Below are 12,442 nucleotides of genomic sequence, written 5' to 3'. Positions count from 1 at the left end.
CCAGAATGTTCCAATTCGTGTCTGCACTGGAGATTACAGTTTTTGAATTACAGTTTTTGGTCCTCACGTTATTAATATCCTAAACCCTCCTGATTCCCGTGGAATTTTATCCTCTTGCTGAAAGATGGGATCTTCTCGCCCATGTCCACTTTTATGGAATTCAGTTGCATAAGCATAGACATTTAGTTACTACCTAGGCATATTTGCATACTGGGAAAAGAAGCTGAAAATCAGCGCTATAAAATCACGCATATGAATTCTAGTGTTAAAGAAAATGATCAGAAACACTAGCATGCCTGTCTTTTGTTAAAGACTGATTTTCACAAGGAAAAATGTTCAAATCAGGTCATGGATACTCTGAGATTTTGTTTCACTATGCCCCTAATTGTGTGTTTGTGAGGGCTTTAGGTTGTATATTCAATATCTCTGTCTTTTTGCCCTGAAGCTCCACTCGTTACAGTGGGTGTAGGTCAGTCAGGCTTCTGCAGTAGTCAGATTTCTGTTTTCCTGTCTGCTGCCTCTGTTACCGCCACTGTCCTGTCACTGGTTGAACTGATCCTGTTCAGAAAGCAAATGTGCCAAATTAATTTGGGTTTGAACCTAAATATCCTGGTACCCGTTTTATTCCTTCTGAATTCAAGACTCTCAAAATATCTCAGGATGCCTGCAAATTCTCCGTCTCAGCACTTGTCCTCTGATTATGGTCCAGTCAGTTTAAATCACTGACCCTTCCTTGCCTTTCTCCATCTGGACCATCTTGGGTGTCTTCCGTAGACTGTTCTATGCTCCTGATATCTGTCACGTGCCAGTGTTGAAATCCATTTATTTATCTTGGATATTCTGAAAACCATTAGAAATAAAACATGGAAAGTGTCTTTTATAGAAATGGAGATATTGGGCAATTTCTTTATATGTTACGAGCTGTGTCTGGCTAAAACATGTTCTCCTGCTGCCAGCTGTCTCAGTGACCAGCTATATTGTTTTCCTTGTTCATATTCAGTCCCTGAATTTTGCAGAGGTGAGTGTCCTTCAAAATCTTAAATAATTTGTTCAGTCCGTGATGAGAAAGATGGGGGGAATCTGATTGCAGCCTTCTGCCACCTGAGGACCATCTGAGACCTCTTCATGGAGGTACACAGAGAAAGGACAAGAGATGACAGGCAAAAGTTGCAACAAGGAAAACCTTATCTAGCCATAAGGGTAAAAATTTTCATTTTATCCAGAATGATGCAACCCTGGGACCTTGCTCGGGGAGGTTATGGCAGTTCCATCCCCATACATTTCCAGAACTTAACTGAGTGAGATCTTGAGCAACCTGATGTAGCTTTGAAATTAGCCCTGGTCAAAGCCCTGGTAAAGTTAGCCTTGGTAATTTCCAGGCATGCCTTTCAATATATTTTTTCCTTCATTTTGGAAACATTGTCCACAATGCATTCCTGATAGTATTTGATTTGTCTGATTAAGATACTTTTGGTGGAGAGAGGGTCCAAGAGGAATGACGAGTGTCGAGTCCATGCCTTCTTTCTAATTTGTTCTGTATCCACTTTTCTGGGATTATTCTATCCTCTGTTTGTAGCCTGCTTACCTGAATTGTACGAGCACAGAGCATGCTTGTTGAAAAAGTAACTACTACTCCTTTTAGCACTCTCTTTTTACCCAGCATATTGTTAGAAGTTGGTACAATCTTTTATCATCAGTTCATTCCGAAGTTCCTGTTTCCTCTACCTTTTGCTTTGCTTTTCTGCCTCATTTCCCTGTCACTTTATTGCTTGTTTCAAATTCATTTTCTGTGGAAATGCTGAGATAAGCAAGGACAAATTTTGGATGCAGTGAGAAACCTGGCAAAGCGCATGTGCACTCACAAGAAGCTACACCTATGGTTTTTGTCACTTTACGGCAGTTAAAAACTTTTTTTATTTTCTTTTTTTTCTGGTTTCTCAGGTACAGAACATCTCAGCATCTAAAGAGTTTCGTTGTAATAAATGGCATTTTTAGCCCATCGGTACTTTTGAGGCTTCTGATGCACCGTTTTTGAAAATAAGCCTCAGTATTTTTTCAGAGGGAAAATCAGAGATGCTTTAAAGTTACTTCTGTATCCTTAAATACAGAATGCCCATTATCTGACCGATGTTGGAAGTTGTATAAGTCATAAGATCGTGTTAAAATTTCAGCTTACTCAAAGTTTTGTAATGTTTTGGCACCTGAAATCATGCTGTTGGCGGGCACTTTTGTTCATTGAAGATCAGTTCATCATTCAGTATCTAAAACATTCCTACTTAAGGTTTGAATTATCCTATAATTGCTTAGAGAGACTGGTTCCCATGAGCCAGAGGTCTCTAAAATCATATTTTAGTGTTTAATCAAATTTGAGAGCAAGCATATGGACATGTGGTCTCAACGTAAACAGCCATGATCAAACCAGTCCACTTAATCATGCAGCAGTTTGAGATTACAGTGCTGGCCCGTCAAGCTAACTAAAACATAAAAAGACATAAATAAAGGACTTGCGAGTTATTTATAGCAAATTATAATCTTTAAAAGCTTTTCCCACCAGAGAACCTTTCAGTCATCATAGGCAATCAAATGAAACAAATGTTCCGTTTACTGTGTGAATTATGGAAGAAAAATGAAGAGAAAAAGGCCACCAGTGCAAGTGGAAGACTTCTGTCTTCAGTTTCTTCTTCTTCACTAACGGACAGCATCTCTGTAAGTAACACTGTATTTTGTTTTATACACTGTCAGTATAGAAAGTAGAAGTGGCACAACAGTAGTTCTGCTTTTGCAGTCTGGATTTTAAAACTTTGCAATATTTACAGGGCTAAGTTATTGATAATAGTTGAAATTCATGAATACAATTCACCTTCAGTTTCCACTTTCAAAATGATGTATTTGTAAATACACCTGATAATCACAGTGTTCCAAAGAGAATATTGTTATCCTTCACTTTTATCAATAACTTGTTTTATACACATAATATAAATATATTTGTATAGACTTCTGGAATCCTATTGATCTGCATGTAATCAAAGTATTATGTTTCTTTCCACAGAGAATGAGATACTCTGAGCTTCGTACAGAGAGGTGCCAATAAGGATCAGAATAATGTCCTTCCATACAAAGGAAAAAATGCCTGCTGTGTAAAAAAGGTAGAACATTAGAATCAAGGTGAGCCATAAACTTTCTTTTTGCCTACATCCTTTATGAAGAAAAAACAGATGATATGTGAAGCAGAGGAGAGTGAGCCGATGCACTGCAAGGTCTATAATAAACTGGCTGTATTCCATCCACTGAAGGGTCAAGGCCTGTTTGGAGCAGACTGTCCTGACTTCCTTGCTGCTTCAAAGCTTTTTCCTCATAGTAACCTTCCAGTACCACACCCAGATGGAGAACAACTAAATTCTAGCTGTAGATCCTGTTGTATGCAGTAAGGCAGGCTTAGCATCACTTGGACTTCTGCTTTCTGTCTTCACTGGCTGTGTAACTAATCAAACCTGACTTTTTTTTTTTTTTGGTATTATCCTTTTAATTCTTTTTAAGCTCAGAAAAGTAGAAAAAATGAGAAAAGGGGAACCTCTCTAAATTATCCATTTCCTTCTCTCCTTGACCAGCTGTTGTACCAAATTAGAGAATTATGTGCTAATAAGATTTGTATACAGTGGGTGGAGCTCAAATGCAAATGATCAAATGCAATCTTGTAAAACACAGTAAAACCTGAAAGTTTTTCTGTGCCATTTAAGATTTCTCAGTGAAAGCAATGAAATGCCAACAACTGATTAATTTCTAGAGAAGAACAGAGGCCACTTGCAATCTAAGAAGAGGGGAAAGACATTCCCATAGATTATAAAGATGAGAAAAAATATTTTATTGCACAGATCTTTATAATATAAGGCAAGTACGAGTGTTCATTTTGGAGCTGATGATTCCTTGGTATTTTCATATTGAATGGCAGGGGAATGTTTTTCAGCAAAGTTTTCTAATTTCAGTGCATGTCAGTAGTTGCAGAGCCAGCTTAAACAGTCCCTCCCTCCTCTCTTTCTGGCTGCCGAGTTTCACCTCCAGATCACACAGTGAGAAGTCCAGCCCATGCAGAATATTAAAAATGCACTCTTGTGACTGTGCTGTCCATTTATCTCAAACTGTGCTCTACTTCCCTCAGCCAGGAATTCAAAAGGCTAGTGTAGTAGTATTTGTACACAAAATGTGTGTTGACTTATGTATGAAATGTGTCACTTCAAGCCTTTCAGCTGGGGTTCATGATCCCCAAGTAGTAGTGGCTTTAAGGGTTATCATGTGTTTGCCTTGACCAGGAATGTCTTCCTACATCTAGTTGCTGGGAATGGGTCAGTTCCTTCAGGGTGAGGGTGAGATCAAGCTCATGTTCATGCCTGTAGTCAGGAGTTGCAGCTAGTCTTTGCTCATCTCCCCTGAAGAAGCTGAGCTGCTGCGACATCTGATATCCTTTAAGAAACAGAAGGGGTAACATTCAGGTGAGTCAAGTGAGGACTTGCACTGAAAAAAAGTGTTTGAGAAACTCTTATAAAGAGAGCACCTCATTCCTTATACCCAGGTAAATCCTTCAAATGCTTGATGAGTGGCCACATGGCAGACAGGAAAGTTTAGAGTCAATTTGGCCTTATTACCGCTAGTGAAATTCCCCATAATCTAATTTTGCTAGCATTTTGTTACCTGGCTGTGGTATAGCTTCACTCTCGAGAGTGAAGCTATAACATTTCACTCTTCTTTGTCCAGTGAAACTCTTTAAAGGCACTCTAAAAGCTTGTGTGAAGTTCAGAAGATGTGTCATATTCACTGCTAAATTCACAATCATATCAGTTTATGAACAAAATGAAACTTCTATTTATTTGTAATACATTTTTGCTTCCTTTCTAGGTTAAAAAGATCTTTGTACATCTCTCTTTTTTGTTACAAACAAATGGAAAAACAGTATCACCATTTCTTCAAGGTCTTCATATGCAAGAAGATTGAGAGCCTTTAGCAGAGGCAACCGTTACTGAACAGGGCATGTTGTGGAGGCTGACATAGGATTACAGAAAAATTACACATTCTTCTGTTGACAATTTTGATACACTAGGGCTGAAGATGCAAATGTCAAGGCATAGCTTAGAGTCGCCCTAAAGCTTCTTTAAGTTGTGTTTGGGAAACAGTTGTCTCCACGTGGTTCTTGGATTCAAGGAGATCGTTTTAGTATATTTTGAAAGCATGTTTAGTTCACATCATCTCTTCTGTAATTATTCTAGGCATGCCACTGTCATGACCAGTGATCTGGCTTCTTCATTTTCATTTTTCCTTTAATAAAATTTCAAAACTTAAACTTCTTATCTGTCTCTCTGATTATGTCTGTATAAACTGCAGTAAGTAGAAAAGTCTAATATAGATTTGTGTTAGCATGATGATATAGTCCACAACATATAAAACTAATGCAATATAAATATCAGAGATTCACAGTTCCTCTCATATTGCTAATTAGATGTGCTGTTTTATTAATTTGTACTCATGTTCTTATATTGTCATTGAAGCAGTATCCTGGATTTATAGTGTACTGTGCTAGGTGCTGTGCAGAATCAACCTACACTGTCATGCTCAGTGGCATGTATGTAGGCGGCATGTCAGTATAAGTCACAACTGGCCGGAGTTCTAGCCATATTAATGCTACTGTCTCTGTATTGCCATAACTTTATCCTTGTGACATGTTACTTTACACTTATATAGATTTAAATGAGTGCTTTTGCTGATCTACATAAATTGGACCCCACCAATATGCAGTGCTTTATAGTGAAATAAAGAAATGGTTTTGGTATGAACTTTGATAGTTAAAATGGATAAGTTGCAGAAGAAGATGCATGCTAGCAGTTTTACAGGGAAAGCTTTTCCCAAGTTGTCTGTTACCTGATTTTTACCTTCCAGCTGAAGGTAACAATTCAAAGAAGCCAGAGTGATGGAAGCTAGGTCTAGAAGGAAGATAATACATATAAATCTGTTTGCCTGTGTTTTCTATATGTTGTTTCACTAAAATTGTGGGTTTCTTATCTCTGCAAAGGGATATGGTATTTTAGAAATGGCTGCTTTTATCCAAGGATATGCGTATAAAATTATTGCAATTTATCCCAAGTAATCCAGTTCAACTGGGAATACAGTAACTAATAGGATGTCTCTTCTGAGCAGGAACTTAGCTTATTTTTAATTAAGAAAAATCAATACATGCTTAAAGTTATCTATTTTAGAGTGGATTCTGTGTCTGGCATGCACATAGGCTTTAATAGTACTATTGAACTGATCGTAAGAGGTTGGCCATCATGATAGTGCTTGTATGGGCAATGTTTGTATGTTTTTACAGGTATTCCTCATTATAACTTTCTCTAGTGGTAATGTTGCTTTGGTAAGGTAAACGTCAGATACTTTAAAGTTAGATTATCTGTGTTTCTCTAGGTTTTGTTATATCCTAGCTGAGTCAAACTATTTCAGTCAGTAAGACCAACTTATAAAACTACCCCCAGTCTGAGGAGTCCTTGGAAATCTAGTTTTAAATGCTTTCTCTGATACTTATTATTGTACTTCTGGATACCTCCTGAGAACTGGGAAGAAAGAGGGTAGCACAGGTCTCTCTGACCAGGTCAGTTTATTTTGTACAGATGGTGCAAATGAGAAGAAATTGTTGTATTTCCCTTGAGAACTCCCTCTGCAAATATAAAACCAGGTTATTTAGTTCCTTTTTTCCCTATATATTCACTGACAAAGGTGGCTGGAGTACATTGAGCACAAGTTCAGCTTGCTGTTTGTTCTTGGCCTTGGAGGCTGGGTCTGAACAGGAAATTCAGGAGCTTTATCATACTGTCCAACCTCATTTCCATACCATTAGTGAAGTGTCAAGCTAGACTATCTGTCCTCCCATCTGAATCTTGCTCCAAAAAGATGAACATTAATAAAGAAGGTTGTTCATACAAGTGTGCAAAAGACGAAGGTAAGGGATCTTATTGCATGTTCAAGAACTGACAGACAGTTTGAGAGAGACTCCTTTCAGGACTCCGGCAGATCAGCTGCATAGACGCTTTCCAAATGGCATCCAAACAGCAGTGCATAACAGCAAAGAGCCTTACTAGCTCCAGGTTAAGGATTATGTGAGAAGACAATAAGCACAATCTCAGGCAACAATTTTATACCTTTATGTTTTCTTTTCAAGGTGGATCATAGCCCACCTTTCGAAAAGGAAAATAAACAATGTGTTCTTTCACCCTGTAAAGCTCCTTGCCATCTACAAAAATAAACGGAATTTCAAAACCTTTTGCTACTAGTGTGATTGTAACTGATGCCACAAGAAAAATAGATGAAAAATCCGGAGCTGGGCTTTTGAGCACTGTATGCTTGCAGAATGGTCTTAGACTTTTTTCTCCTGTCTCTTCCTAACCCCAAATACTTGCTGCCCACTTGTCATCTGGAAAGCTGGAAGAATGAAGCAGTGGTGAAAAATCTTCGGCTGGGGAGGGAACAGAAGATGATGGATATTGTATATGCAGGGTGCCCTTCCACTGCCCTTCAGTAAAGGGATGGGATGGGAACCACCGCATTGAGAATTAGCATATTTGTTGAGAGTCAACAGGAGCTTCTTGTCCCACTTTGCATGGAGATCATTCCCGGAGACTCTTTGGCACTGCCTCATCGGCTCCAGCCGCCTGCTTCCCACATGTCACTACTGCAGTCTGAGTGTGCTCTCTGCAGTGGAGCCTTCAAGGTAGCTTTCTTACTCCAGTGCTGAACTGTGTTCTGTTGCTATGCTAAAAAGAAGGTACAGGGCATATCATCTTCTAAAACAAAGTTCTTTGAGGGTTTATCTTCTAGTGTGTCTTTGAAAACCCGTGAAAAGTGACCACTCCAATCTTCATCTTGAAACTGGTTAACAAATTTTATACCAAGCATTTTATCCTACACTTGTTCTGGACACATGAGTTTCTCCATCAATGAATAAAGAAGAAACTGCTCTTAAGAAAGTCCACATTTGTATTTTTAGAATACAGAAACTCTGGAATTTTAAATGTATATGTGGCTAATCATAGCCTGGGGTATTTATATTTGAACAAATGTATTTGGAAATTTATTTGAAATATAGTTGTATATTTTAATTTCCATTGCATATTCAGTTGGTTATTCCCTCAAACTTGTCAACATGTAGATGATTTAACCATTTTGATGCAGTATGGATGACCAGGTGAGTACTGAATGTTACTGCCTTATAGTAAGATACCTTGGAAGAGCAGCATTCTGTGAGGCTTGCAACCCCCCTGACCCACTGTTATCACGTTTTTATGGGTGACAGTGAAGTGATAATTCTTTGATAAGAGGAAACAGTTCTACATGAAGCACTACTGTGATTTGTTACTGTGAACTTTGCTGCCTCTAAGATAAAGGCAGGTGGGTGACGTAGGGAGAAGGCTGCTGCAAGCACTGTTCCCTCACGCATGAGGATGCTAGAGCAGGGCTGCAAAGCAGCCAGGGAGCAACCAGTGTTGCCTCTGTTTCCCATTGAATTGCAAGGGCTCCAGGTTTGTGCCTTGCTCAAAATAGCAGAGAAAAGGCTGTGTGGCCAGGGATTCAGGCATTTTACTGGCATGAGGAGTCTCTTCTGTCTTTGATGGTTACATCTTCATCCTTCACACAGGCATTGCTTTATCTCCTCCCATGTCAGGGTGCTCTCACAGTGTAGGACATCCAGAGAACACACTAAGAGCAAGGAGATGGGGGATCCAGATTCATGAGGCAGAAGTGGAGTGTATTCCTGTAACATAGGGTTGAAGGTGCCCCAAATTCTCCCTTCTTCTGACAGCTTCTCCACAAGATGGGGCCCTTCAGGACATTCTCTTCCTCTTGGGAACATGTCCCTTGCTTCCTCCCTCCTGTCACTGGGACTCAAAACAGTGTCACCAGCCTTTGCCTGTGTCCTTTCTGCCTTTCCAGGCTTGGCTGCTGTCTTATAGATCTCCCCTGGGATTTTGTGGTCCAACACAACATTGGCAGACCTAGGAGAGAGACCACACTCCCTTCCCACCACAGGCCCTTGTTGATTAGCAGACTGGCCCTGTCCTCACCTAACCTGGCAGCATTGTGTTGAAGCTTAGAATAAAAAGTCAATAATATTTGATTGGTTCTTGATTTGAACAGTGTGTTTATTTGTCTGCTTTCTATAGACTTTTATAGGCAGTTGCATGTTTTTTGTGGGGGAAATGCCTCATGTGACCATGGGTGAGGAGGCTCTTGCCTGTTCTGTCACACTAGCTGTAGAATCCACACAGACTACAAGGGCTAAATGCATCTGTCCAGTAGCTGACACTAACACTGCGCCCTGCTATGCTATAGGATAGCCAAGCACTAGCTTCTTGCTTTATAAACCAATATAGCCTCTTGCTGTATAAACCAGCTTAGGACAATGGTTGACCGTGTGGCTATGACACTAACCTGCATGTGCATTCTTTCTGCAGGTAACGATCTCTTTCTGGTTGCAGTCCATGAGCTGGGACACGCGTTGGGTCTGGAACACTCCAATGATCCCAGTGCTATCATGGCTCCTTTCTACCAGTACATGGAAACACACAACTTCAAACTGCCCCAAGATGACCTCCAAGGAATTCAGAAAATCTATGGTGAGCAACACTGTCCACTCATCTATTTATAGTGAGCCCAAGTGTAGTAAGTGTTTTACCACCACAAACAGGTAGCTCCCCAGATGCTTGCAGCCAGTGGACTGAATTTTGTGCTGTAGCTGAATTTGGGACCATTTAAAACCCTTCATCTGCAACCAAATATGTCTGTCCCTGTAGCAGTGTCAACCTGCAAATCAGAATAAATGAACTTCTGTGATCTTGGTACTCCTCCATGCTTCACTGTACACCCCTCCAAAAAAAGATTTAATGGTGAGATTTAATAGAAAGCTTAGTTTATTTTTACTTTAGCAGAAAGTAGAAATATAAAGGTTTAGTAGAAAATGCTGTTCCCGAAGGTTATCTTTCAGGATTGCCTTCCTCTGGCAGACCCTGCACCTTCTATCATCTTTCTGCAAATTCAAGTAGAGAGGAGGCATATGAAGAATATGAAGTAAAACCGATTTATGCATTTTTTTTCCTGCATCTATAGAAGAAAGGGAAAAGATGTTCAGATCCGCTTAGGAAATATTTCTTTTAATGTCCAGTTGAAAAAAAAATAAGAATATTATTGCGTAACATAAAATTATGGGTTCAAGGAAAAAAGGAGGCAAAAGGATTTGGAAGGATAGCTAGAGTGTTGGAGATGATGTGGCACCATGTGAAAAAATAAGGGATGCAAACACAATGGCTTTCAGAAAATGATGTGCAGGTGGCTGAAGAGGAGGAGAGCAGAAGGAAAGGCAGATTTTAAGAGCCACAAGGGAAATCTGAGATAGAAGAATCTAACAACTGTGAGGTGCTGGATCTTCTGCTTCTCACTGCCTTCAGATGAGGTCTGCACAGTTTGTTGAGTAAAGGTGATTGTTCTTCAGGAACTTTTGCCAACAAATTTCCCTTGTATTCCTCTGCATTTCCTGAGCTGTTATTAGGAATAGGTCCTGCTCTATGAACAGCCACTACAAGGAGTCACTGTTTGCAAAGTGAGCTAGGCAGACCAGTCATTTAAGAACTGCAGCATGCATATCCTCTGTGAAGTTAATAAAGAAAATGACTCTTCTGTAGATGATAAACACAAGAGTGCAATGTTCCCTGATCTTGTCTGTACGTGGCTATCTCAATTGCTTGTGTTTTCCAACAGCGTAAGGTCTGTTTCTTTTTTTAAGATTGTTTTCTCTCTGTGAATGCAACAAAGTGAAAAGAGCAAGCAAAATGACACAGGTAGCTGGAGAACAATTTAGTCTGGGATCACTCCTCCAACAAATGAAGGAAGAGCTGATACCAGGTTCAGTTGCCAAAAAGGGTAACGTGGGAAAGTAATGAAAGGTGGCTGAAATAGCTTGTGGAAAATAGCCTTCGTAAAAGAAGACAGAGTTCATTCTTTGAGGAACTCGCAAATTTCACAGATTACTTAATAGTAGCCTTGAGCCTTATTTAGCTATTCAGTGTCCACAGCTGCATATTATCTGAATTAAAATGTTAATACTCAGAATCAGTAGAGCAGATATTATATGAACTAGAGCTGTGCCCACAGCTGCATGTTATCTGAATTAAAATGTTAATATTCAGGATCAGTAGAGCAGATACGATATGAACTAGAGCTGAAAAAATGTAGGTAGTCACTGTCAATGGGAAATCATCATAGAAAGCTGGTGTTTCTGATGGGTTGCTTCTGGGATTAATGGTAGACCCTGTCCCGATCAGAATTTATATCTGCTGTCTGTCAGTGAAATTAAACCTATTGCTAGCAGAACTTGTGCCAAGGCAGATAAAAAACCTAAGCAGTGTAGAAAGACTTTAGATGTCTAAACTATGTATGTCAATTATTTTACTCTGAATTTTTCCTTTCGTGATATGGAATAAAACTGATTCGTCTCAACATAAATGCATAAAGAAGAGACATCTCTGTCTGGGCAGGTTTTCTTGACATCTGTATAGGCAATAGACAGGCATTTGTAGAGTGCAATTCATCACGCTGCAAAGTAGATATATAAATAAGGTTCAATATTTAAAATAAGATGGTTTATAATGTACACAGGAGACATTGGCTCTTTTCCAGCAGTGTAACAGGTTTTCTCTTCAGTGTTCGTTAACAGGATGAAGTTACATGGCAGTTGTCCTGTAGCATCTTGCATTCTTTTACACAGTAAAATAGAATCATAGAATCATAGAATGCTTAAGGTTGGAAGGGACCTCTAGAGGTCATCTAGTCCAACCCCACTGCACACACAGGGTCACCTAGAGCACATGGCACAGGACTGCATCCAAGCGGGTTTTGAAGATCTCCAGAGAAGGAGACTCCATAACCTCTCTGGGCAGCCTGTTCCAGTGCTCTGTCACCCTCACTGTTCAGAAATTTTTCCTTAAGTTCATGCGGAACTTCTGATGCTTCAGTTTGTGGCCATTACCTCTAGTTCTGTTGGTGGTCACCACTGAAAAGAGACCAGCACCATCCTCCTCGCTGCCTCCCTTGAGGTACTTATATACACTGATCAGATCCCCTCTCAGCCTTCTCTTCTCCAGGCTGAACAGGCCCAGCTCCCTCAGTCTCTCCTCATAGACCAGATGTTTCAGGCCCCTGATCATCCTTGTAGCCCTGCACTGGCCTCTCTCCAGCAGCTCCACATCCCTCTTGTACTGTGGAGCCCAGAACTGGACACAATACTCCAGATGTGGCCTCACCAAGGCTGAGTAGCGGGGCAGGATCACCTCCCTCAACCTGCTGGAGACGCTCTTCTTAATGCACCCCAGGATCCCATTGGCCTTCTTGGCCACGAGGGCACACTGCTGCCTCA

The 12,442-nt window shown here is 40.1% G+C and overlaps 1 protein-coding gene and 1 long non-coding RNA gene across 2 annotated transcripts in view; both read left to right on the top strand.

Annotated features, from left to right (window-relative positions):
- The window catches only part of MMP24 (matrix metallopeptidase 24), a 47,269-nt gene that overhangs the window by 17,269 nt on the left and 17,558 nt on the right, over positions 1-12,442 (top strand). Inside the window, exon 5 of the mRNA XM_088529170.1 lies at positions 9,489-9,650. Coding sequence (XP_088385296.1) covers positions 9,489-9,650 — 162 coding nt within the window. The remainder of the gene's footprint in view (positions 1-9,488; positions 9,651-12,442) is intronic.
- LOC148593857 (uncharacterized) lies at positions 2,592-4,391 on the top strand. Its single transcript, XR_015913620.1, has 3 exons — positions 2,592-2,706; positions 3,050-3,165; positions 4,328-4,391. It is a non-coding gene; the product is annotated as an uncharacterized LOC148593857 (long non-coding RNA).

Source organism: Tinamus guttatus, unplaced genomic scaffold (assembly GCF_059628265.1).
Source record: "Tinamus guttatus ecotype Peru unplaced genomic scaffold, ASM5962826v1 Tinamus_guttatus_pri_ptg000326l, whole genome shotgun sequence".
Classification (NCBI taxonomy): Eukaryota; Metazoa; Chordata; class Aves; order Tinamiformes; family Tinamidae; genus Tinamus; species Tinamus guttatus.
Note: the sequence above shows the minus strand (reverse complement) of the source record. Positions and strands in the feature narration are given on the sequence as shown.